Here is a 27492-nt window from a genome sequence, read left to right as displayed (position 1 = left end):
CCCCCCACCCATGCCCACCCCCAAACATACGCCCCGCGACGGCAGCACGAAGAGGACGAGACCTGAGCATTTGGGCTGTGGGAGACCGAGTAATTGGGAGCAAAGGAGTAACCTCTCGGCTCTCCCAAATCTCATCACATCCTAGACCATTCTCTTTTGGCCAGAGCATAGCCAAGTAAAAATCAGAATAACTGCAGGCACTGGCAATTAAAGGGCAAGTTTGTTATCTCAACACAGATTTACGTTTCTAGGGCGAGCATTATTTGCTTTAGGCAAATGGAAACTAGCTTCTCTGTTTAGGGAAGGAACTGCTTTGCAAGAGTGCCTGAGACTTTGCTGAGGCTGCAGGGACCCGGGAGTGAACCTGAGCCTGCTTCCACAAACCTAGCAGCGGTTTCCTGCGGAGAGCAATCACAGGCTGAATCCTAGGGGCCAACAGCTCTGTGCCTTTCTGTCACTCACCAGCAGCCCCTCTTCCTCAGGCAGCGTCAAGGAGGCACTGCAGGTATTTACCATGGTAGAGACTACCATTTGAAGCCCAAATTGTCATATGTTTGGCAGAAAATGACTACACTTGAGTTTCTCTTAGAAATATATATTTTTTAATCCGACTTTAGTCAAGATCTAAGGAAAATTTCAAAAATCACTCATGAGGTTACTGAATAAATCCATCTCCATTATTCTGGCAGAGGCTATGCATAGTCAACAAAATATGTATCAAGCACTTGTTCCTTGAATATTATAGCTGGGGGAGGGGGGTTATAACTTGTAAAATTGGGGGGGAAATCGGTATTTTTGTTTCTGAAGTGAAGTGAGAAAGTAGAAAATATTGCAAATGCATGGTACAATAGTTGAAATAGGGAGTTGAAGTAACCAGCCTAAGTTTTAAGTTTACACAGCTAGCAAGTGCTGAGCTGGGATTCTGCAGAGATGTAATTTCAGGACTGTGTTCTTCTAAGATACTGCCTCATCACACGTCATTGTCATCACCACAGGGACACCAGTCTGAAAATCAAGAGCCTAGGCGATTTGTCTGCCAGCTCTACCTTGAGCAAATCCCCTAGTCTTTCTGGGCCAGTTAACGCAGTCTGTAAAACAAGGGTTGGATTCAATCCTCAAGGTTTCTACAGGCATTCTGAAGCCAAGTATGAACTGCTATTCACCTCCTTTCTCTTCCACTTTCTGCCCTCTAGTGGAGGCGTTAAAGGAACTGTGAAATTTAAGTAGCTAAATCAGTGAATTTGAGATAGCTAGGGTAAATAAGTCTTCTCTCTTTCACTACTATACAGTACTGTTCTTCAGAGAGCTAAAGCTGATTGCACTGGTAAAACAGCATTCCTAAACTTCCTTTTAGCAAGAAAACCCAACCAGTTCTAGGCACCAATGGCATCAGAGTAAATATTTGAGGCAGTCTTTGCATGAGGGCAAACAGCTATTTTTATATTCTTTGTAACAAACTTCTATAATGTAAGGAATCATAACAAATGTTAGAAATCTCATAACATATGTGAACTAATTTGAATATGCAGAGGGCTCACAGTAATCTTCAATGACCTATTTGAATTATTCCTTTTAAAAAAATTTGCCACATTTGCTTTTCAACTTAAAGTGACAACCATCATCTAGTTTCTTACATTTCATTTTACAAAAAGATACATTTATGGCCTTTTGAAATTTTTATTGTCCAGTATTTCAAACATATATCTAATTAGATGGTTTAAAAGAAAAAACATAAACCTTAATGAGATTTATGGGAAAATTAACTTAAAGGTAGTGAGTATACTTCTGGAAAGGGTGATTTTACAGATTAAACTTTAGTCACATTTCATGTACAGACCAATTTTAGTGCTTAGTACTACAAATAAAGGCAATTTGAGAAAAAGAAAGAGCTACCTTAGAGAAGCAGCCAGCATCCCAGGATAAGAAGAGGAAAGCAGTGGCTAAAATAGATATTCTATCCCACGGCTTAACACTCATTTAGGATTTATTAGCTGCCAGATGAACAAAATTGAGTTCCTGCCCTCACAGAACTTCCTGGCATAATAAATACATTAAACTGGGACTTCCCTGGTGGCCCAGTGGGTAAGACTCCTCGCTCCCAATGCAGGGGGCCCGGGTTCAAACCCTAGTCAGGGAACTAGATCCCACATGCATGCCCTAACTAAGAGATCTGCATGCTGCAACAAAGACACGGTGCAGACTAAATAAATAATTTAAAAATAAATAAATACATTAAACAAACACAAATATGTAAACTATGGAAAAATACTTGCAAGTAATATAAGACTATATTTCAGAGTCAGAATGTGATATTTTTAGCTGAGATCTAAAGATGCAAAGCCTTTAAAATAAAAAATATATTAAAGAACAGAGCAAGAAACAGGCGAATTGGACATTTACCTATTGCAGGGAAGGAGAGTTTACTTAAACTAAGAAGGGAAAACAACATGCCCATATCTGAAGTAATATATTCCAGCACACTGAAACATTCTGTATATGATAAAAGTAGGCCGTGTACACATTCTGTTTGCTGTATATAATATTTCTGGGACATCAATCTCTTACTCTAATATACTAGTCACTGGGAGAAGGTAATAAGAACCGGCCCACAAAAAGTTTCAAAGGAATTTTATTTCTAGCACCCTCACACACCTAGTGCTGGTTCCCCCCCACCTCCAGGGCTGCCATTTGACTGCCCACATCCGGCCTAGTCTTCCTAGGGATATTACCCCCTCAATGACAATGACCACGTGAGCAAAAACTAAGGTGGCTCAGTTTACAACTTGTTTTTCTGACCTGTGAATCAATTTGTAAGAGAAGTTATGATGTTAAGTCACATTTATCTGTATTATTATAGCTAAGAATTTCTAAGCACTATGTGCCAGGCACTTCACAAAGTGACATGTATATTTTTTCAGTTTTTAATTCTTGAAACAAACCTAGTTTCCTTTGTTGTAAAATGAGAATAATAATAGCCCCGCTGCATAGGCTGTCACGGGGGTTAAGTAAATACAAAAAGTGCTTTAAAATAGTTGTAGACACATTATAATAGCTAACACTTACTGAACACTATTATTTCTCCTTGTTTCTATTTTACAGATGAGGAGGAAAGTGCGTCTTACAAAAGTTAAATGATTGCCCAAGATCTCACAACTAGAAAAGGGCAGAACCAGAACTGGAGCCCAAGCAACCTGGAACTAGACTGACCTCTTAACCCCTACCTCCTGTAGTACAATTATTAAGACAGTAATGGAAAATGCCCCAAAAGTTTACGGCCTAGAATGACACTGTGAATTCAGTCATTCATCCATCAAATATTTATTGAGCACTGCAGTGGGTTGAATTGTGTCCCTCCCCAAAATTAATGTCCAACCGAAACTAAATATGTAACTTTCCTTATTTGGAAAGAGGGTCTTTGCAGGTGTAATTAGGTAAAATGAGATTATACTGGAGTAGGGTGGGCCTTAACTACGGAGGGTGTTCTCCTAAGAGACAGAAAAGGACACACACAGACATGGAGAAGGCAGCCAAGTGGAAATGGAGGTAACACTGGAGTGACGTATCTATGAACCAAGAAACGCCAAGGATTGACGCCCAAAACCAGAAGCTAAGAGAGAGGCATGGAACGGCTTCCTTCTCTGAGTCTCCAGAAGGAATCAACCCTGCTGACACTATGATTTTGGACATCTGGCCTCCTGAACTGTGAAAGAATAAATTTGCTTCAAGCCACTTTCTTTGTGATAATTTGTCATGGCAGCCCAAGGAAACTAATACCAGCATCTGCTATGTGGCTCAGTGTGGTTCCCCACTCTGGAGTTACAGCAGTAAACAAAACTGCACCCCTGCCCTTATGGAGCTTTCCTTCTGGTGAAGGAGACAGACAATAAACAAATATAGAATACAGTGTTAGGTCCTATGTAGCGCTATGAGGAAAAAATATTGTATGAAGATAGAGAACACCAGATGAGGGTGGTTATTAGGGAATGTCTCCCTAGAGGCGTTTTTAACTCGAATGAATCTGGATTGTGGAATTTTAGGCTGCATATGGGTAATTCTTCACAGCACCACTGAAATACATGCCCTTGCGTTAACTGGAAATAAAACTTAGCAAGAACAGCAGATCAGCAAACAACAGACCTAAACTTGCTCAACAGACCAAGGTTCTGAAACACATGAAAAGGGTTTCCCAGAATGGACACCCTTAAGAGTTTCTGGAAAGCAGAGGGGTTCCCAGCTCCTCTCACTCCTGCCAAATTCACCTCTCTTCTAGGAGGTAGTAACCAGTACTCTGCTTTTCCCTCCTTCTATGAAGCTTGCTAACCTCAGAGGTAGACCCTAAGGTCTAAGGCTTAGACAGTGGTCTAATCACTGTCACTGAATAAAGAGGCAGCTTCCACAGACCAAAGAGATATAGCTACCTTACATCAGCTCTAGCTCCAGAGCTCAGACTTCTGTCTCACTTCCCAGTACCCAGGGATGGACAAACCTAGCTGCCGGAGGAGTCCCCTGGGTCATCTGAAATACACGAAGAGCCCAAATTTTTTATAGGTCATCTATAAACACTAACACAAATACTTACCTCTTTCTAAAAATTTTAACATTCATAGCCATGAAGTTCAAGCATCAGTTTTCTTTGCAAAAAGCAAACATTTTCAATGTTTTGCTTCAGTAAAGTTCCTTTGGCAATTTCAGCAAAGATTACACCAATTTATTTGATTTTAATTTAGACTTGAATAGTGAAGTTAATTGAAATACAAGCACTTAGATGTTGGTCAATCCCTAAAAGTGTTTAAACTGAAAAATACTAAAAGATTTCAATATAAATATTCCACAAATCTCAAACAGTAAGCTAATAAACTTTTATAATGACACACAGTAAACAGTAAAATAAGGCCATCACATTCACATTTTTGTCTATGTCATTGTGAGTGGCTATTTGGTAACTCTTCCATTCCTTCTCTAATTGGCTTAGATTGAAGCAAAAAGGTCAACATGTACCGCTTTATTTCCCTCAGAACAAATTAACGTTAAGTATTTAAACAAAATTTCATTTCAATTTGACCTTAAAGAAATGACTTATTTCCTCCCCACTCCACTCATTGTGCAGCAGTTTCCGCAGTGTCCTCAGGCCACTCCTTCAGGGCAGTGGGGAACCGAGGGAACTGCAGGCCCGAATCACTGAGTCGAAGCACCACCAGCACCTCCACCCTGGGCTGCCTCCCGCTCATCTCCCTCCCTGCTTTTACCCTGGATTCCTTAGAGCCTTCTCTCCACACAGCAGCCAGAAGACAGTTATCTTAAAAGAACAATGACCGACAACTATTCCCCACTTAAAACTTTCCAGTGCTGCCCACTGCAACTAGAAATAAACCCCAGTTCCACAGCATGGTCTTATCAAGCACGCTGTGAACCGGCCCTGGGCGCTCTCTCCCCGTCGCTCACTAAGCTCCAGCCACACCAGCCCTTCTGTCTGTTCCTCAGCTCTGCCAAACACCTCCCGACTTAGTGACTTTGTACTCCTCGCTGATTTCTCTCCCTCATAGACTTTTCCCTCAGATCTTCAAATGTCCCCATCTCAGAGGGACCTTCCCAATCTAAACTAGCCAGTGCCTTTTCACCCCCCTCTTTCATCACTTTCTGTAACATTTCCCTCATTTTTTAACACCGCTTATCATACGTGAAATCATGTTCATTTTATTGTGTATCTATTTCCTGCCCCCTCTCTTCCACTCCTTAGCAGGTCCCTGAAAGGATCACCATTATCTCCAGTACCTAGAAGGTTCCTGGCACGCAGTAAAGGCATACGTTGATTGAATAAATGAATAGTTGGGCAACGTTGGGTTAATTAATTAAGCTCTGAGCTACTAGCCAAGCAAATAAAAAACAGCAAACTGCTTCATTTATCATTCACTCAATCTCCCTCTTCTGCTCACTAGATTCTTCCGCACAAATCAGAAAGAAAACTTAGCAAGAACACAAGCCCAACAAAGAGGCATGAACTAGGCTTCAGGTTTGTTTATTAGGCCAAGATTTTGAAATACATGAAAAGAGCTTCCCACGTGGACACCTAACATTCATTTTAGAGTACAGTAAGGTAATGACTTGAGTGTAACAGCTCTAGTTTACAGCTTCTGAAACACCAACCCAGTAACTCTAACATTGGGAAAGGTAAAAAAGAAATCTAAAATTAAAACAAAAATACCATAAAGAAAGGAATGACTGCCCTTCCACTTTAGATACCAGCAATACTTGATTAAGGAATATAACATCAAATAAATTGAGTTAAAGAAAGCAAAATTTAAAAATCCTTCTTTGTACTTTTACCACTTCTACCACTTTTTAGTACCTATCAATTACTATGTTTTACATCAAGCATTAGAGTTGTATATCGTGATAAAATTATAGGTTCCTGAATATTTTAAATAGTAAATATTCTAGATTAAAAATTTGGTATGAAAAATTTTAATGAAAACATTAATTATACAAAAATTAAATAGCAAAACCATTTAAAATGACTTACAATTCAAACAGATTTGGCTTACTGATATTTCTCTATCAGCTTGTTTTCATAAGAACTTATTATTTCCAGCTGAAAAAAATCTACTTATACGATTGTGGTAAGAAGAAATGAGAATAAAGTACATAAAGCTCATAAGCCTGTGCTCAGCATATATTGCTCATAAATATTAGTTTTTCTTTTATTATTACTTTTTATTATTATTACTTTGAAAAAACACATACAAGTTTTACAAAACATGTCAACTTCAGTTAAAAGTTTCTTATACAAGACATAGCCACACGTGAGGAATCTAGCCTGGCATTTTTTGAAAACAATTATATTTTCCTCTGAGTGACATACTACATAAAATTTTACTTCAATAACTGATAAAAATTCCTCACTAATAAACTAATTTCTTAAGTCTAATTATATAGCTTCATGTTATAATTTATGAGGTCTTTTAGAGAATATATATATTTTTAAAAGTACAAAGTTACATGATCAGGAAAAGTACCTTTTAATAAGTAACCAAAACACTGTGAAATATTCCTCTTACTACACATACGGCTCAGTCTCATCTTAATTTTGCCAAAAAAAAAAAAGATGGCTCTAAATAGTAAATGAAACAGTTATGTTAATACAAGGAAGCACAATGAACAACTAACATGTTACCCTGCCACTGGCTATGCCTAATGAAATATTTTACAATTTCAGTCATGCTTTTACTATTGCTACTTCTAGTATGCTAATTAAGATAAAGCTTAACATTCTGTCCTTCTAACAACCGCTGGAAGAGAATAGAGAGATGAATATGAATATATATCATGTTCTACAACATTCACTTTCTAATATTCCAAATTTAACAACTTATCGAAATCTAATCTGAGGTATATTAAGAGATCAAACATTTTTTAATCCACACCATGGGCTATGTACCATGCAAACACTAAAACCACAACTGCACACACTGGAAAGAGATAATATTTATATTTTTGCCACAGCGTTAGCTCAACTGCCACTTCATCTCTCTTCCTGTTCTTCTTCCGACGACCCTTCAGCCTGTTTTCAAAAGCCTCCAGTTCGGCCTAAATCAAAACAGTATCACTTTTATTAAATTCAATACACACAGTGATTTAAAATTTTCCACTTAGATAAAAATAAATTTGGGAAATGTTTTAATAGTAATGGTATATAATAAACATATTGATTTGATTTTTTAAAAAAACATCTCTCCACTACTGATTGTATTCAACAAATTCAGAACTTAGGTAAGCAGAAAGGGAACTAGGGAGTAGTGAAAGAGATTATTTCAGATTGAAGGCCTGCCTTTGATACTAAATACAGAAACATCTGATTTAAAATATAGACATTAGTTTTATACATCAACACCATTAACCTATAATTAATGGGGCTCTAGAATATAGAGCTTCTAGTAAGTGCTAACAGATGACCCATTAGAATAAAGACACCGATAATTCTAGTTTTACACAATGCTGGTAATAAACATTACTGGCTTGTATGGAAGAAATTCAAGTGAGTGAAGAGAAAAAAGCTGCCGGAAATTGATTCCTCTCTGTCAAATACATTTAAAAACACAGAGTAAAAATTCTTCAGGGGAAAAATGCTTCATGCTTTAAATCAAAATGACTCTTTTAGAAAGTAGAATTATATAAAAACTCGTTCTAAAAAAGGATAACTAGATGACACTCATTATAAAGTAGAGATTTTCAGTCTACTGTTAAGAACTCACTTATTAAACTTTAATGCATGATAATATAACACGATACACTATAGTGCACTGTTATTAACTAAAACCGGATACTTATTAACTAAAATATATATGTAATATTCATGCAAGATTCTGTACATGTGTATTTAAAAGGAAATAGAAATTTCAGTTAACATATCCATGACTTTGCTCATAAACCACACTAGAAGAAGACCTAACATATACTTAATATAAAGTGGCATTCTTCGAAGAACCAAAATGTCAGAATATTCTCAAGTAGTTGTTGATATACAGCAAAAGGTCAAAATACATTAAAAGCAGTCAAACTTGAGAACTACTGACACAGTAAAATAACTAATGCTTTAATGATGACTCACAGTCATCAAGCATGGTTTAAATTATTTTCTATACACTCTGTTTAAAAGGTGAGTAAATAGAGAATATGTTTAAGATTTCTATCCACAACTGTTTATGAAAAGGGGAGGAAGGGACACCCTAAACTGTTCTTAATAATTTAATCTCCCAGGATTTTAGTCGATCCATGTCTTACTGTATTAGCTCTGATAACTTATTTTTTGATATTAGGCAAACCAACTTTATAGAACCATAAAACACCAGAGGTCATTTTATCCCACCCTTGCTACATGAGTTGTTTTTAGTGCCCTGTCTCAAGTCATGCAAATTTCAATTTCTTCATTCATAAAGGCAACAGTTTGCATACAATATACACTGCTTGATAAGTATAAAGCATCTCAAAATGCAAACTGACAAAAAATTACATGTCACTATTACAAAGTTAAGACACTCTTTGGACTGTATGATCAATAAATATAGTATTTGAGCAAACAGGGGATATCAGGAATGTACTTGTTATCTAGGTAATAACAAAGAACAGATAAAAATCCTGCATTCAAGTATCTAATGGGTAAATAAGGGGATGTATTATTAAAACAAATGTATTGGTTAGTAAACAGCACTTATTTGTCACAGATAACCTACAACTCAGTAAAACAGAACTCAAATAATTTTAGATGAGCGAAGACATGCACTCCAGAGGATGACCTGAAATGGATGCGGCCATGCCCTGACCCCCACCCCTCAACCAAAAGGGGAGTTACCTCTTGAGAATGGACGAAACTGGCAAGGAAGTAAATTGGAAATACACAAAATATCTGTGAACATACAAGGTCCCGTGCTTCTTCAGAGGTTCAGTACACCTGGACTGAAGTAAGTGAATGGCTAATTTTTGTTTTACAAGAACTGTATTTTCAGTCCAGAACTGAGCTCACCAGATCCTAATTTGTATGTTTCCACATATCTTGTATTTGCATAAAAAGTAACAATGATGCAAAGAGACAGAAGTTTGTGTATTTTTTGTTTAGTTACCTGTTGTCTTCGTTTTTCCTCTTCAAGAGCAGCTTTGGCTTCTGCTTCTTTTATCTGTTTATAGATATTTAAAAGTAAATTAACATTGTAATCATCAAATTTTACATAGAATTTTAACATCTTTCCTCCCAGGCTCCACTAACCCATAACAACTTCTGGGAGCTTTAAATTGAAAATTATTTAAAGAAACGTAAATGTTACATACCAAGGTATATCTAACAGAGAAGTGTTACCAAGGCACTATCTAACAGATAGGGGGTAAGGGGAGGTAGGTTGTTATACCTTATATAAACATTTCAGCTTTACAACTGTAAGATATATATCACAATTCAAAGAGTTACAACACTATAAACTGAAATAGTTTTAAAACTGGACTTTTTTCTCTTAAGTTACCATACTAAGACTCTATAATAAATTATTGAATACCACTCTTTGCCTAGAGTTGAAATTGACCATTTTCGTAAAATGCCCTTTCTGGAAGGGAATCCTTAGTTTCAAACAAAACCAAGAGCTTACTCCTTGATTGGGCTGATGGACAGAAACAGTGATGCTAGAAGTAACCCAAACAGCAAAGAACCCCAAAACCTTATTTTTGTATTATTTTAACATAATTTTCAGGAGGCTTACACTAACATTAAAATGAATAGCTATGTTCCAGAGCATATACACTAACTGGTACAGAGGATGGAAAAATCTAGTACATACCAGACCATAAAAAGCACACTTGAGGGTTCAAAATAGGCCAACAAACTAGGCTTTTATCACAAAAACAAAAAAGGATGAGATTTTGAGTTGTTCATAATAAGCACATAAATTAATGCACAAACTAAGTAGGGAAAGGCCACTAACACATTAAAAGTGACATTTAACCTGACATTACCTCAGATGCTTTCCGCTTCATTTCCTTGCATGTTATGTCACATTCTATGGAAATCTGATTTTCACGTACTTTGTTGCACTGCAATTCCTACAAATAAAGTTTTTAAAAATTTGATTTTAAAAGATTTTCCCTCAAAGTTGTAACTGTATGCCATAAAAAAGCAAAATTTCTCTAGCAGCTTAAGATTATGCATATTATTTAACAGTCATGTTAATATTTAATAATGACATGGCTGCATGCATTAAATGTCTTAGTTCAAACAGTGATTATTCTCTATCTCTTAACTGCAAAAAAAGTGAATACCATAAAATTAAAACCATCCATTTAATAATCATTTACTAAACACCACTACCAACTCAGCTTCAATTTCATTTTTATTCTTCATTTTTCTTTATCGTCTCTTGTTATTCTTCTAAAGCTTCCAGGGAGGTACTAGAGTACTAGAGTAGTGCCATCCAACACAGCTTTCTGAAATGATGGAGATGTTCTAAATGTGCACTACTCACAAGGGTAGCACTTACCACACATGGTTCCTGAGCAGTCAAAGCATGGCTACTGAAATCGAGGAACTGAATGTCATATATTATTTAATGCTGACTCATTAAAATTGTAATTTAAATAGCCGTATGTGGCTGGTGGCTACCAACTCAGTGCAGTTCTAGAGTGTTCTGGAGAGCTACAGATTTTTCTCTCAACCATTTTATCTTTTTAAAAAATGTTTAGATGAAAACCATTCTAAAGCTTATATCTGTACTTCACTGCCTCCTTAATGGAATAATAAAAAACTAATCTACTCTTTTATTGATGAGGTGACATCAATACTATGATCAATTTGTGTACTATTCTGTAATAAAATAAGTGGTCCTTATTTTAAATAGTCTTAGACTTTGCTTTTGTAGATCTTTTATCTGCCTTTTATTCGTTCCGTATTTCTTGCTGCCAGATGTCACTTTTGCTCTAAGCGTACCTATTTGTACCAGTTGCTCCTTTCCCACCACACCCTCAGATGCTAGTTTTTTAGTTCAAATCTACCAGAGTTAGGAAATGAGATCATCAAATGCTGAGCAAAGTGCATATACTTTAATGAATCACTTTATAGCACAGAACTTTGGCTGACGTTGGTGACAAACACAGTCTTGTCATCCAAGGACAGTCCAGACAAAGGAAAAATAACATGGACAAACATTAGAGACAAAAATAAATACTGCATGTTTGTGGACATGAAGTCTATCAGCCTGGAAGAAGGATCATCATATCTTTTCTCATTCAAAAGGTACTTATAGAGTACCTGTTAAATGAAAAGCACTGTATTAGGGACGGGGGATACAACAAGGAGAAAATTAATATGGTAAATGCTAAACTAATAATAATAATAGCTGCTACTATTTATTAAACATAGTAGTCATTGTGCTAAATGCTATATAAGCATTATCTCTTTTATTCCTTTCAATAAGCCTATGTATAAACTATTTTACAGATGAGGAAACAAGGTTACACACGTCCCTGGAATCACAAAGCTCTTAGTCATGAACCTAGCACAAAGTACAAAGAAAGCCAAGAGGAAGGAGCACCTAAGTCTTCCCAAAGGAGGCAGAGGAAGGAAAACCTTCCCAAATAAGGAAATGCTTGCCCTGAGTATTAACAGGATTCTAGTAAGCAGAGCAGTAAAGGAAAAAAACAAATATATGGCCACAGATTAAAGGGGAAATAGCAGATGTGTTAGGGCACTTAAGTAATGGATTCACAAAGATGACTGCCAGGGGATGAGACTGGACAAGCAGGCAAAGGTAATATCATAGATCCCCCTTTATGCCAAGTCCCTATATACGTACACCTTCCTTATAAAGTGCATATTTTTTCCCAAGTGATGAAGAACCATGATGAACTTAGATTGGAAGTATTACAATTAGAGGCAAGGAAATCTGTTACGAAGCTGTTTTCAAAGTCCAAGAATAATCTGCTGCCAGAGTTCTAATGGGTGGCAAACTGCACTCGGAAAGTAAGATGAGATTTCAGAGAAAACTTGAGAGACATTTCAGACTAAAAGTGATTTGACTGAGTACTGATTTTCATATAAAGGTGGTCCATTTAAATATCTAACACTTAGGGATCCAACTCCAGAAAAGCTCAGGCCTATAAATTTAAATTCAGAAGTTACCTGAATCCAGGAAATTATATAGTAGGAGCTATAAAAGTAAATGAAAAGCAAAGGTCCTCAATAAAAGCTGAAGATTTTCAATAAATATTTGCTGAATGGATGAATAAATGAGTGAACTGAAAGAGAAAGGACAGTAGCTTTAGGGAACAACTATAAGAATATGAAGGCAAAAAAGGCATTACAACTATAACTGAGAAAGGGAAAATCCTAAGTCAAGAAAGAAGAAATCTTGAAAGGTGTCAACAGTGTCAACAGGAAAGTCAAGGAAAAGAACTGACCTTAAGAGTTCAGTGAGATTCTTCCTTCCTAAGTTTTGCTAAATGGTATGTAGTTTGCTTCCACTGAGCTTTCCAATCATTAGCTTTTGCCCTTTTACTCCTTCGTTACCAGTATTTTATCTTAAAATTAACTCTCTCCAAATTTGAATGTTATTGTATAATTTTATAAGGCTATGTGTATGTGAGGTCTTTTCAAGGCAATATGTTCACAACATAATACTGATGGTAAAAAAATGTCATAAATAAGGCAACAAAGGTTAATTCCAGACCATTTCTTAAATCATGAAACTTACTTTATTACTCACATTGTGCATCTTGTGCAAAGACCTCAAATCTAGAACACACTGATTCTATCCAAAAAAGGGCACTGAACTCAGTTCCAATATAAAATAATCCTCTTTTACTATTAAATTGCAGAAAACTAAATTGCCAAACAAAGCTGAGTTTTAAAATAAGCATTTGCAGAAATAGATATGCCAATAATAAAAAGATTCTAAGAAATAAGACCTTAAAATTAAAAGTCAAAAAAATAAAGTCAAAGAACTACCAAAATACAGACTCCCCCCTCCCCGCCAAAAAAAAACCCCCACAAAAAAACAAAACCAACAAAAATGTACACAGAAAAGAATTTTCAATGACTTAAAATATTTACCTTTTTAATTCTTTTACAAGGACATCTAAGTTTCACCTTTTGGTTGCAGTTAAAGGGACATTCACCAGGATGGCACATTTCTTTGCATCTATGACCACAAGGAAGCTAAAATAAAACCAAAATAAAACAATTACATATTTATATTTTAGTCATACTCTACCTCCCCTTTCCCCAGCAACTATTTTAAGAAAAAGTCCATTACAATAGGGTCAATAAATCCTGGATAATTGGCTGATTTTTCAACTTTTTTCTTTTGGATATAAATTACCTTAATTCCCAGAAATGCTCAATATTCTCCCTGGTTCCACTCTAACAGTACATCTTACATCACTCTTGAGGCTAGTTAGAGCCATGTGACTAAGTTCTGGCCAACAGAATGTAAGCGTAAGTGCTTTTGTGCCTTAAAGCTTCTCAAGAGCACACATCCATGTTCTTCCCTCCCAATGTGCTGGAAATGAGGATATCTAGAGCAACAGTGGGGTCCATGAATCAAAGAGAGCAGAGCTGCCCTGCTAACTTGGGTCCCTGGATCCTTAGGTCCAGGGATCTATCCCTGGATCCCTGCTCTAGTCCCTGGAGCACTGTGACACATCCACCTTCTCTTGTACTGTTATGTGAGAAAGAAAGAAAATTTCCCTGTCCTGAAGCCACTGCATTGTGAAACAACTGCTTAGCCATTTACTCTAAAAGGCTTGCAACTATGTATTAAAACATACTAAACAGATAGCCAAACCAATTCAGTAATTGCCCTGATGTCTATGTGCTCCTTGACTTTATTTACTATATCCTCTGATCCCAGTCAAGCTTTCAGATGAAAGCGTTCTCTCCTTCTTTCTATTCAAATCTTATGCAAAATTTGACACATAGCTTAAATCATCATAAAAGCATGATATGAGTTTGCCTACATTTGAACAATAACAGTAATAATACAAGAAATCTATTTCTAAACTGTTTTGACATTGCTTGTATTATCTTGAACTCAAAAAAAAAATTTTAAGCACTTCATATATTTCTGTCTCTCCAACCGGAGTGTAAATAAAAGATACCCATTGGTTAGTGGTTAAATTTCAAAATTCGACTGCCCAAAACTGAATCCCAGACTCTCTGTTGACTAGGTATGGGTCCTTGGGTAAGCCACCTGACTTTTCTTTCTGTGCTTCACATGTAAAACTGGGAAGAGTAATGGAACTTTATAAAGCTGTTGTGAGGATAAAATGTGCTTAATATATTTAGCTATCATAATAAAGGTTATTCTTGTAAGTGAGTTAAGGGCAATGGTCTTATATTTCTTTGTGTCTCTCATATTCATTAACAAAGATACTTAAAAATAGTGGACACCTCAATTAACATCTGAATCCTGAATTCTAATCTTTATGACTCACCAGATTGATCCTTCAAACTATTGACTCTACCACCTACTTTAAGAAATTCAGAATCCTTTTCCATCATCTTTAGTCTCTCTCTAGTATGCAATTACGTTTCTTTTTCTTTAGTTTTTAGCTGAGACATTCATACCAAAACTAAATTTGGATCACTCACACTGCATTTTCACTAATCCTAGCATAGTGCAGTGCTGCTAGAATGAACATTCCTGGGCCACTTCAGTTTTGCTTTTCTCTGCATCTAATACTAGGCCCTCAATACTGCTTAACAAGCTCAATATTTATTCACTATCAAATACCTGCCTCAGAGTGGTTGCTTCAAGTATCCTTCACTTCACTCTCACCTTCATTCCCGCCAGTGCCTCTAGCCTGACTTCATAAACAAGACAAACGTTTGGCATTAGCTCACCATCTATCCTTTTTCCCCCTCAAAATATGTCTCTACAACCTCTTGTTCTTTCCTTAATCTGGGAGGTAATTACATCAGTCATCTTCTCTAAAACTAACCACTTTAACTTCCAATCAGTGATTCTGAAGTGGAAAGTGAATAGGGAAGCATATCAGAATCAATAAGTAAAGATCTTTTTCAAATTACATAGAATTGTGGCTACAGTGTGGTCTCTTACTCATCAGTGTTCTATCTCTTCAATGTGCTGGGACTTATGAAAGGTTAAGAACCATCATTCTAGATGTTCTATCTTTCTTCCTCCTAAAAGATCTCATGCTCACTCTTCACAATTTCACCAACATCTTGAAAGTCTCTCTTTTCTCTGGCTGGGTCTTCTGCCTTCAAAATGTATCTCTTTTCTCTAAATCCTTCACTTGATCCTGTCATCCCATTTGACAATTATTCCATGAATCTCCTTGCCTTCCACGTCCAATGCTGGTAGAAGCTGAAGACATAAATTGGGATGGCTGCCTGATTCACCACAATTCCCCCAGGAGCCATGGCCACAGCTAAGCTACCCGTCCCTGTTCCCCGCTTGTTGCTGCCTGTGTTAAGGGAGCCCCTGGACCCCAGGTGGGCCAGATTCTCTCTCCTGACCACGTGAAAACTTGAAAGGGAGAGGTGCTGGTTTGAACAGAGTCATCTCGCTACAGAGACCCCTGAGCTCCTGCTGCCAAGCCCCTTGGGACTGCCTAGATACTGCCCTTCCCAAAATTTGGCTGTACAGCATTTCCTTCAGAATCTGTGAACTGTCCCCCAGTATCCTCCAAATAGATCTTCTTTTTGCAATAAGTTAGCCAAACTTATTCTGTAGATTGCAAGGAGGAGAACTGAAACTCATACAGAAGTGTACTGTGCTCATATCCAACATATGTCCCACAGGCAAAGTAATACCATTAGTCCTGAAAAGGTATTCAAACTCACGAGTAATCATGGAAATGTAAACTAAAATCATGAGATGACGTAAGATTGGCAAAAATTTAAAAATTTTGACAATACCAAGTATTGGTAAGGATATGAAACAAAAAGGAGCTATAAAATCCTAATGGTAAATTGGAAAATTTACTAGTTACATATAATTATTTTGGAAAGCAGTATGACTTTAAGTTGAAATTACACATTCCCTATGACCAACCAACTGCACTACAAAGAGAAATCTATACACATAATACCAGAATGTACAAACAAGAACATTCGTAGCAGTATAACAACTCTACCTATCTACCTACAGTAAAGTAAATAAACTACAGTATATTCACAATGGAGTAAATGGACTACAGCCACACGTAATAAAAATGACAAGCACAATGTAGAGCAAACAAAGCAAGTCACAGAAGTTCATACTTTTGAACTTTAAATATAAAATTAGGCAAACAAGCAATATTGCTTCCAGATATACACATAGTAAAAACTTTAATTTACAGTAAAAATTATAAATTAACGCAAGGAAATAATTATTATAAAAGGCAGATGGTGGTAACATAGAATAGAGGGCAGGAACTACACTAAGAAAGGAACTTTGGTAGACTTCTGAGATGCAGCAATGCTAAATTTTTTGACCTAGGTGGAGTTACATGGTGTTCACTTTTTAACCATTTGTTAAACTGTACATACATGTGTCTGTGTACTGTTGAGTATGTAATAATTTCATTATTTAAAAAAATCAAATCACATGACCATTTCCCTGTTAGATGTGCAAGTATGTATTATCTCAAAAGCCAGGTTATACTCTTTTTTTTTTTTTAACATCTTTATTAGAGTATAATTGCTTTACAATGGTGTGTTAGTTTCTGCTGTATAACAAAGTAAGGTTATATTCTGAAAGAGCAGAAAAGTAGTCCCAAAGAAAGTTGATTAGAATGTATAATATATAGTGACTATCTTCATTATAGATTTCACAGCAAAAAATAGAAGTTTTTCTAAAACATTCAACCTTGATATTCATTTAAAGATGAGATATCCTACTCCTTCCACTCACAGTGAGATGGTTTTCTTCTACTCTACTCAGCCCTTAATATCATTCTGCCAGCACTTTGGTTAAGTCATATCAAATGGCTTACCAATAAGCAACACGGTCTAGTTCAAAATGTTCCATTTTAATCCCAATAATTCAAAAATTTAAAAGCTCTCTTTAAAAATATTTAAGGAAAGCTTGAAAATCAATATTATTTGTGGATAAATACCCATACCATAATCACCATAGCCAGCACATCTATAGCACTTACCACATACTAAGACCTTTACATGTTATTAACTCACTTAATATTCAGCACTCTAAAGTGAGTATTACTATTGCCCCCATTTTACACATGAACAATCTGAGATACAGAGACATTAAACAATTTGCCCAAGTAAAAAACAGAAAAGCTTGCATAGGAATGATAAAACCAAATTCAGAAATAATTTTTAAAAGTAGAATTGTATATGTGGGGCACAATTTAAATAAAGATACAGTTCTTAATATCTTTATATTTCCTTTTACTTTAATTCAAACCTAATTGAACAGTCCAATAGACACATAGAGTGTACATCAAAGAAGTAGTGGAGCTGGAAGGACATATGTATGCCATTCCCAAAGTTCACACTTACACTCACACTCAATATACATGTACCAACTACCTAATATGTACAACGAGGGAACCAGAGACTGGATACAAAGACAAACATGACACAGTTCCTGCCCACAAGAAATCTACAGTATGGAAAGGGGAGGAAAAAGCAAACAGGAATTTATCAATGGATCAGAATTTGTCATAATCCCATACCGTAACTCCGAGTCTAAGATATCTATGGCAGATTCAAAAAGACATAGTTTTTGGTTGATCCAGTGTATGACTTGATACCATAGCCTACTGGTTCTCAAAGTGTGGTGCCAGACCAATAGTATCACCCTTATATAAGAGCATGTTAGAAATGCAAATTCCTGGGCCTCCACTCCAGGCCCACAAAATCAGAAACTCTGGGGTGGGGCCCATTAAGCTGTTTTAACAAGCCCTTGAAGTGATTCTGATACACACTAGAGTTTGAAAACCACTGCTGTAGTCTTATCAATGTCAAGAGAACGTAAACTAGAATGAGTTCTATTAACCACAGTAATACTCACCTGTCTACCCCTAGACTGTTCTAAACCGTAACAGCCATTTGGATTGTTCCCAACCTAAGAATACATTTTTCAAGAAAGTACAAGGAGACACTAGCAATACCAGGGGCTCCAGAATGGCCTAGATTCCAAAAATGATGAGCATGAGAAAAAATTTTTTAAATAAATAGTGCCCACTCATCTCCAGTCCCACCAAATGTCGTAACAGGATCACAAACGAATCATAGCCAAGGCAATGCTAAATTGCAAATTAGCAATCCCTGAATTCAATTTTATTTCTAACTGCAATCTCATACCAAGTTACTGTGTCAGATTAAAAATAAAACATTCTCAACTACTTATTACCTGGAATTTTAATCTGGACTGAAGAAAATTTATTTTAACAAGGGAAAACTTAGAATTTGAAGAATTCAGAAAATTAAACTTGAAATATCCCATGCCTCTAGTTTCACTCATATAACAAAGACAGGATTATTAAAATAATCATTTATTGCTTGAAATGTCTCCCTTTTTGTAATCTTACATAACTTTTAAAATTCGCAGGTTCAATTTCCAATAGTTGTTAAACAGTAATCCATAAAAAGTGTCCAAAGTTTTAGTTAAAAGGAAATACTGTAAACAAAAAGGCATATCATGAATTGATTTGCTTTTATTTAATCAAAGAGACAATACTGTATTTAAGACTTCGTTGCCATCTCTTCCAATTCTAAATAGGATGAGAAACACTTAGATAAGTATATAAAGACGAAGAATTAAAAGAGGTGCTATTAGTACATCTATAAGTCAAAAGAATTCCTTTATAAATGTCCACCCAAATCAAATAGCAGTCACTTCCCTACCCCCGACAACAGCAGAAAAGGAACAGCCTAACTGTTAAGTTGGCCAAGGAGAGATAGACTACTTTAGTTTCTCAAATCATTGCTGGGATAAATCACCAACCAGTGAGTTTTTACCTTTTTACTCTGAACAATTTTTCTGAACCACTTTCGATAAATTAGTTTGAATACAACGCATATACAAGCATCAGAATCTCTAAAAGTGAAACTTTATATATGAATGCTTTATATTAATTAATTCAAGATAATAATGAGCTTTACAGTTTACACACACACACACACACACACACACACACACACACACGATCTGTTTTTTCTACTGTGGATTTTACTCTCCAACTGCCCATGAGCCACACGGTTCTTGATCTACTTATATTTTAAGGTGGGTAAACATTAGGTCAATATTTATTGTATAAAGTATATAAGCTATCTTTAAAACTGCTTAAAAAAATCTTCAGAGTCATTCCTGGTCCTAATATCCCCAAATTTCATAGAGATGTGCTTCTACCCTAACCATACGTTTCTACAGACATCAATCACATTTTCCTTTCTGTACCCACATTTCTAGGGGTCCAGAGAAGACCTGGAATAGGATGACCAAACAATAAAAGAGAAACAATGCCTAAGAAATACAATGTAAAAGTTTCTATTAAATCTTACCTCTTTAGGACACTGATTTTTGCAACAACTGAGGAGGTTCTTTTCATTTACATCAGCTGTGGTTATTTTTCTAAAAAGATGAGAGGAAGTTTTGATGACATTCAAATAAAACTCCATTTTATAGTATGGTTTTTCTAAAAAATAACTCAATTTCAAACATATCCATAAAATTATCTTACTTATTTACTTCATTTTTTAAAGAAATATTTTAATTGTATCTCATCTGTAACATCCTCAAATTACTTAACTGTTTTGATAATTCAAACCTTCTAGCCCTGTATCTTCCACCAACAAATCAAATGCCAAAAAAGGCAACTGCTGCAAAAAGGAAGTACAAAACACACACAAAATATCACCTATGCCTGGCCTTTCTTTAACAGTTCCTGCTAGTTATCTCTCCCTGTAGATCAATCATTATTCATAATTATAATTCTTTGTAAAGCTTTTACATAAAAGATTTAAAACTAATGGTTCAATATGTTACTTAAAAATTGACCGAGAGAGAAAATGCTCACCCAGATTTACTTCTAAAGAACAGGGAAAAAAATGTTACTTCAAATTGAGGAGTTTAGGCTATTCAGTGGGAAGTGCAGTAAGCTTATTAGAAAAACTTTTTTTCAGTTGATTCTGGATTAAGCTATCTATTAATGTTAGAAATTGATTCAGATCATTTTAGATCAATCTGTGCTTTTATATCTGTTTTCAGCGCATAATTCAGAAAAAGTCACAAACACCAATGAATAAAACTACTTCCTAACAAACAGCTGAACAGTAGACACTGCATGAGTCAGTAAACAGTGACAATGCTGCAAATGCCCATCACCTGTGTCTCACTTTACTCTTCCCCATTACCTTCCTTCTCCTTTCCTTTCTTCTTTCTTTTCCTGTTCCCTTCACTAGACATAACTGCCAAAATATACCATAAGTTTAGCCTCACTAATGTCAAAACTATTATCTTAAGTATTTGTATCCAATTAGCTATAAATGTACTCTAAGATACCACATGCAATTTTCCTGGCAAAGTTGCAAGTAATAATAACAAAGTTTTTACTCTGGCTCTATTAAAGTTGTATATTTTCATCCTTACAGGTAAGGTGCTCACCTCTGAACTTAAGAGCTAATATCACTTTGTTCCTGTTACTCTGTCATTAGGAACAAGCTTTTCAAGGCCTTCATCTTTTATATCTAATTTCTATAGAAGAAATTACATGAAGCAGAAAAGGACCAAAAGGAAAAGATGACTTATGAAATTATTCACTGAACTGAAAGTAAATGAAATTATCAGAACAAATACTGAGACTGAAGAATTCTATATAAAAACATATACTTTAAACATGCATTCAAGAAACGGAAGAAGCAACTCTGGATAGCTATGGTAATGGAAACCACCTCAATCCAAATATATCCACACATTTCCTCCCAAAATCATTCAGTTCATTAATAACAAACAAAATCACTCAAATCCCATGACCTCAGCAAAGCCAGAAGACAGAAATTTCTACAAACTTCAAATTACCTGTAAGTAGAAAAATAAACACCAATTCCTAGCAGAGCTATTTCTCAAGCTCCCATAGCAAGTCTTTTCAGAGAGCTTGGTAGAGTTCTGGAAAAACTAAGCAGAAAAGAGAAGAGGGGCACTGAGCTCACATCACACCAGAAAGACAAAGTCCACCATAAATGTAAAAATACTGAAAAAGTCTTGGTGGATCAGAGCACCAACTAAAGAGAAGAGACTTTAAAAACTGCGCAAGAATCAAGGAGCCAATACTGGAAAGGCAACACTCTGTGGAACAAGACAGTAAAAAGGGAAGGTGCCCTTTGGAGATGACATGACAAAGGGAAAAAGAAGCAAGAGGGGGAAATTTAGGACCCTGGAAGACCAAAGAAAACAACGTCTTGGGACTTCCCTCGTGTACCAATGGTTAAGACTCCCGTGCTTCCACTGCAGGGGGCACGGGTTCAATTCCTGGTCAGGGAACTAAGATCCCTCATGCCGAGGGACACGGCCAAACAAAACAAAACAAAACAAACAAAAGAAAACAACCTCTTCTCATCAGTCATCACCCATTAATAAAGCAAAACTGTCCTCTTAACTCGCCCTACAAAACTTATAAAACTAAAAATTATAATTTTTTAAAATTTCAACAAAATAATTTTAATATTTAAAAAGAATAAAATTTGACTTTCCAATTTAAAGCATGAGTCCAGAGTATAAGTGACAAAAACAAATTTAAGATAATATTAACAGGCATTTTTCTGCAAGTATTTATGCTCAAAAAATCAGACATAAACTCATATTCTCAAATTTAATCTGAGGGCTTCCCTGGTGGCACAGTGGTTAAGAATCTGCCTGCCAGTGCAGGGGGCGTGGGTTCGAGCCCTGGTCTGGGAAGATTCCACCTGCCGTGGAGCAACTAAGCCTGTGAGCCACAACTACTGAGCCTGCACTCTAGAGCCCAAGAGCCACAACGTGCACCTAGAGACCCGTGCTCCGCAACAAGAGAAGCCACTGCAATGAGAAGCCCATGCACAGCAATGAAGAGCAGCCCCCGCTCGCCGCAACTAGAGAAAGCCCATGCGCAGCAACAAAGACCCAACGCAACCAAAAATAAATAAATTTTAAAAATTTATATATAAAAAAAATTTAATCTGAGTAAAATATACTTACAAAAAACCCACTTTATAGACTTAAGTGAAATGGAGCTGAACAAGTTAGGTTAATTACATTAGATCATGATTAAACAGAAAAAAATGTAATTTTTTTTTCCTTCTACATAATCCACAAGCAAAAAATTTCATTTTTAAGTAAGGAAAACATAGAGGTCATACCCTAGTATGATAAATGCCATAACAGCAACATTTGTAATAAACAAAAGCTACCTTTTAAATCTATGATTTAAAAATTGTGCCTCAGTAACTATGTGCAAGTCAACTTTTGATCCAACAAAACTCTAGCTGACACTGTTATTTGAACAATCTGCTATAGGAGTGCTTCTCCTGTTTTTTTTTTAAAGCAAATTTTTTCCGAACAAAATCTTATACAGAATCCCCAAGTGGAAAAAAGCAGAACTGTCTTGGTTGAAATCAAGGTAAAGTATCTAGAAGATGAAATAGTCTATATTTCTTTCTTCCAGATCTCTACTGGAAAATCTAGGTCTCCAGCCCCTAAGGACCACACTGAAAAATATTCCTTAAAGTATTCTATTAAGGATTCTGAATTATGAAAATATACCAGTTAAAATGATTTTAGTAAAACAAGAATATTTCTTCAGTCCACTTACCTACATTCCACATAAAGACTTGTGATCTTGCAGTGACATTTTACTCTAAGCATCTGAACACAGGGAGGACACTCTCCAGGGTGACATGGCAAAACACACGGATGAGGACAACCTGGTGGCCGTGATTTAGAGCACCCTTCTTCACACTGAAGGCATTCTGGGCCAGCCTGATAAGTACCAAGGAAATAACTCATCTAAATACAGAAGTCTAACATTTCTATATATGTTATAAAATTTATATATCCCATTAAAAGAAAGTACTTCTGTAGCTCTTAGAAATACAGTTAATAAAATGGTACCATGCTTTCACTCTTTTAAAAATATTCAAAATGAATAACAGCAAGATCGTCAATAGGACCATTATTCACAAAGATTTTTATGTCTACAAACCTCATTTGATCAAACTGCCTCACCTTTAAAATGGACTTGTGAGTACATGAAGCATCCCTATTAAAATGTTAATTACTTCTTAGTCAGTGGCAGAAAAAAAAAACAGAGTAAAAACATTTTCCACCCAAGAAGCACGATCATCACCTAACTAAAAAAGCAACACCCGTGCTTCCCTGGTGGCGCAGTGGTTAAGAATCCGCCTACCAATGCAGGGGACGCGGGTTTGAGCCCTGGTCCGGGAAGATGCCACATGCCGCAGAGCAACTAAGCCCGTGCGCCACAACTACTGAAGCCCATGCACCTAGAGCCCGTGCTCCGCAACAAGAGAAACCACCGCAATGAGAAGCCCGTGCACCGCAACGAAGAGTAGCCCCCGCTCGCCACAACTAGAGAAAGACTGCGCGCAGCAACGAAGACCCAGTGCAGCCAAAATTAAATTAATTAATTAATATAAAAAAGAAAATTAATTATCTCCCTTTCATAACCAAATTTAAAAAAAAATCACTTGGGAATCTTGTTAAAATGCTGAGGCAGGGCCTGAGATTTTGCCTTTTTAACAAGATTCCAGGTGATGCCAGTGCCACTGGTCTGCAGAGAACACTCTGAGTGGCAAGGGTCTGTAACATACATAATATAGAAGAAATGCATGTGTATATCTATGTATGTGTGATTATGTACGTATACATGTTTTCTTTTTTATTTGTTTTTGATGACAGACTTTCCTCAAAGAGAAAATATCCTCATTCTTCTTTCAATCAATGAATTAGGGTTATATTTGCTGCTAATGGTATCAACCAGAGCCATCCCACGTAAGAATAGCATTGACTGAACTGAGATCTGAGAGTAAGCCAAGGGAAGGAAAGAGACCAGAGCAGAGGTAAGACGCAAAAGAGCTTTGATTTCAGTCAATTCAGTAAACACTTATTGAATACCTGCTGTGTTACAGGCTCTGTGCTATACCTCAAGGTAGAAACTGCATTAAAAATTCCAAAGGCATTTGGGTCAAGAGAGACCTATTAAGAGCCTTTCTCCAGTGGGTCTCAATTGAGATGTTACAGTAAGGAATTAATTTTTAAAGTTTCTGAATTATTTAACCTTTAATACATAAATTAGAATGATTGCAAAGTTATCCTCCAAAATAATATAATTTCCACTCACTTACACTGCAGTAGCCTTCCCTGAGTGGGAGATAGGGTGGACTTGTAGCTAAATTGAGAAGAATTGCACATAACTTATCACCCGTATTTTACCACAGGCACTGACTGCCTAGGAAGCCATGTTGGGATAATCCAAGGTAATTCCCCAAACATGTCATATCACTTCTTAAAATGAGTTTTTTCTGATTCATCTGATATTCTGGAAGTCTAATGGAGGAAAGCCATACAGCAGCTATTCTCTAACTAGTTAAAGTGGTTTTGAATCATTATGTTAGTTTGATTTTATAATTCCAATATCTTTTTCATTTTATCATGAGAACATTTTTATTGAGGATCAAGGCATGACTCAGTGAAGAAATTATAAGCAATACGATTTACATATATATCTGCACGTGAGGAAGAATGATACTATAGACATTTATGTTGTCATGCATTACAATTACCAAATCAAAGACCAAAATATCTAATAACGCAAGTGAAATTTTCAATAACACAATTCATAGTAATAATTTAAACACTTGTAAATGTAATGTTACTTAATAATAAAATGAAGCTTAAAATCTTTGGCTTATTCCTCATTAATCACACTTGCTAATATTATTATGATTCCCTACAGAATGGAAACCTAGGAAAAAACATTAATTATTTTAAAAATAAAATTTAATATTATTTAAAATTTGATTAGCTACATTTGTTTTTCCTTGTGAAATGGCAATTTTTAGACATCTTTGAATGGTTGATTTCTCATATGCTTGTAAAATGCTTTTAGTAAATTTCACATAACTTATACATACCCCATATCTGTGATGGTGTTTACTTCCAACAAAAGATTGAGAATTTATTAAAATTGTGAACATCTACCTCATGTATTACGTTTAAAAAACAGCTGAGAGCAAATGCTCCAGACTAAATTCAGAGATATAAATGGATAGCAGTAGAGGTGATACTGCTACTTACTATCTAAAAAGAGACAAAATTTCTGTACTTTTATCATAAAATCAAACCGTATGTGTTAACCCAGGTATAGCATGTAAACAGTACCAAATTAAAAGGCATATTATTATGAACTAGCACAAAGACACAGAGAGATATACACCAAGTTGTTAAAGTTGGTTGTCTGAGGAAAGGCAAGGAAGGAGAAGGGATGAGGGCAAGAAAAAGGAAAGAGAAGTTAGAGCAAAATGGAAAATATTTATGGCAAAATTACTGAAAAAAATGTTTCAAGCATACTGTAAGCATGTATACATTCAACCCAAGGACATTACCTTGTTTTTGTCAGTGCAGGAATCAATTTCAGTTACTTTGTGGCACTCTTTCATACATGTATGATTCTGACAATCTAAGGTTCGTCCACAAACTCTCCTACAAGAGTAGGGTCCTACAGTGTGGCATGGTAGTGGGCTCACCTTAAAATTTAAGAAAAAAGGAAAATCAGCAACACAGACACACACACACACACACACACACACACACACACAACCTATTGGAAGCATGTTTCAAAAATGACTCTGTTATCATTTGAGAACAAGTTTCATCTAATACATTTTCATTAATAATTGTTATTATAAAAATCAAAGTAACCGGGGCTTCCCTGGTGGCGCGGTGGTCGAGAATCTGCCTGCCAATGCAGGGAACACGGGTTCGAGCCCTGGTCTGGGAAGATCCCACGTGCCGCGGAGCAACTAGGCCCGTGAGCCACAATTACTGAGCCTGCGCGTCTGGAGCCTGTGCTCCGCAACAAGAGAGGCCGCGATAGTGAGAGGCCTGCGCACCACGATGAAGAGCGGCCCCCACTTGCCACAACTAGAGAAAGCCCTCGCACAGAAACGAAGACCCAACACAGCCATAAATAAAAATAAATAAATAAATAAATAAGACTTAAAAAAAAAAAAAAGAATTAGCATTGTCGTCACTGTCATTGTTGTCATCATCATTGTCTAAAATCAAAGTAACCTATCCAAAAACACCCAAAGAATGAATGCCAAGGAGCAAAACATTCTATTCCTAAAAGGGAAATTCAATGTAATGATTCTGCAGTGAATGCATATACATAGGCTAAATCTCAAATAAAAGCACTGTGTATTTTAAAAATTAGTAGACAAACTCTTGTACTCTTTAGAGCACTAAAAAGACAATACATTGACTTTGCTATTTCTAACAACCATCATACAGAAGAGGTACACAGATTACAAGCTTTACTTAAAGTTTGTGCCTGTAACTCACCTCATGCTTCCCAAGACATTCCCTGCAAGAAAAAAATAAAATGAAATGAAACATTATACAGTCTTCAAAAAGAATATTTTTAAAGCAAAGATGCTAACTCTACTGGTTTTTCTGTTAAGAATAAAAAATAAGCACATATGGAAATAATAAGTGATTACAGAAAGGTTGCAGGATACAAAGTTAATATACAAAAGCCAATTGTTTTCCTACAATACCAGCAATGAACAACTGGAATTTGAAATTAAAAACACACCACCATTTATACTAGCACACACAAAAATGAAATACTCAGATATAAATCTAACAAAATAAATACAAGATCTATATGAAGAAAACTACAAAACACTGATGAAAGAAATCAAAGAAGATCTAAATACATGGAGAGATATTTCATGTTCATCTATAGAAAGGTGCAATGCTGTTAAAATGTCAC

The 27492-nt window shown here is 36.0% G+C and overlaps 1 protein-coding gene and 1 long non-coding RNA gene across 8 annotated transcripts in view; one reads left to right on the top strand and one right to left on the bottom strand.

Annotated features, from left to right (window-relative positions):
- Positions 1-424: 424 nt before the first annotated feature.
- On the top strand, positions 425-6199 carry LOC309628121. The gene is made up of 2 exons (XR_014244182.1): positions 425-505; positions 3100-6199. It is a non-coding gene; the product is annotated as an uncharacterized lncRNA (long non-coding RNA).
- The window catches only part of NFXL1 (nuclear transcription factor, X-box binding like 1), a 57048-nt gene continuing 35556 nt past the window's right edge, over positions 6001-27492 (bottom strand). For all 7 annotated transcript variants that reach the window (XM_082390500.1, XM_082390503.1, XM_082390502.1 and 4 more), the window contains exons 16-23: positions 27060-27081; positions 26102-26242; positions 23290-23456; positions 20009-20078; positions 13583-13687; positions 10495-10581; positions 9615-9668; positions 6001-7584 (exon numbers count right to left, since the gene is read on the bottom strand). In XM_082390500.1, coding sequence (XP_082246626.1) covers positions 7411-7584; positions 9615-9668; positions 10495-10581; positions 13583-13687; positions 20009-20078; positions 23290-23456; positions 26102-26242; positions 27060-27081 — 820 coding nt within the window. In that variant the 3' untranslated portion in view covers positions 6001-7410. The remainder of the gene's footprint in view (positions 7585-9614; positions 9669-10494; positions 10582-13582; positions 13688-20008; positions 20079-23289; positions 23457-26101; positions 26243-27059; positions 27082-27492) is intronic.

The sequence above is a fragment of the Balaenoptera borealis genome, assembly GCF_965194805.1.
Source record: "Balaenoptera borealis genome assembly, chromosome: 4".
In the NCBI taxonomy this organism is placed as follows: domain Eukaryota; kingdom Metazoa; phylum Chordata; class Mammalia; order Artiodactyla; family Balaenopteridae; genus Balaenoptera; species Balaenoptera borealis.
The sequence above is the reverse complement of the archived record's forward strand: the minus strand, read 5'-3'. Positions and strand labels throughout refer to the sequence as shown.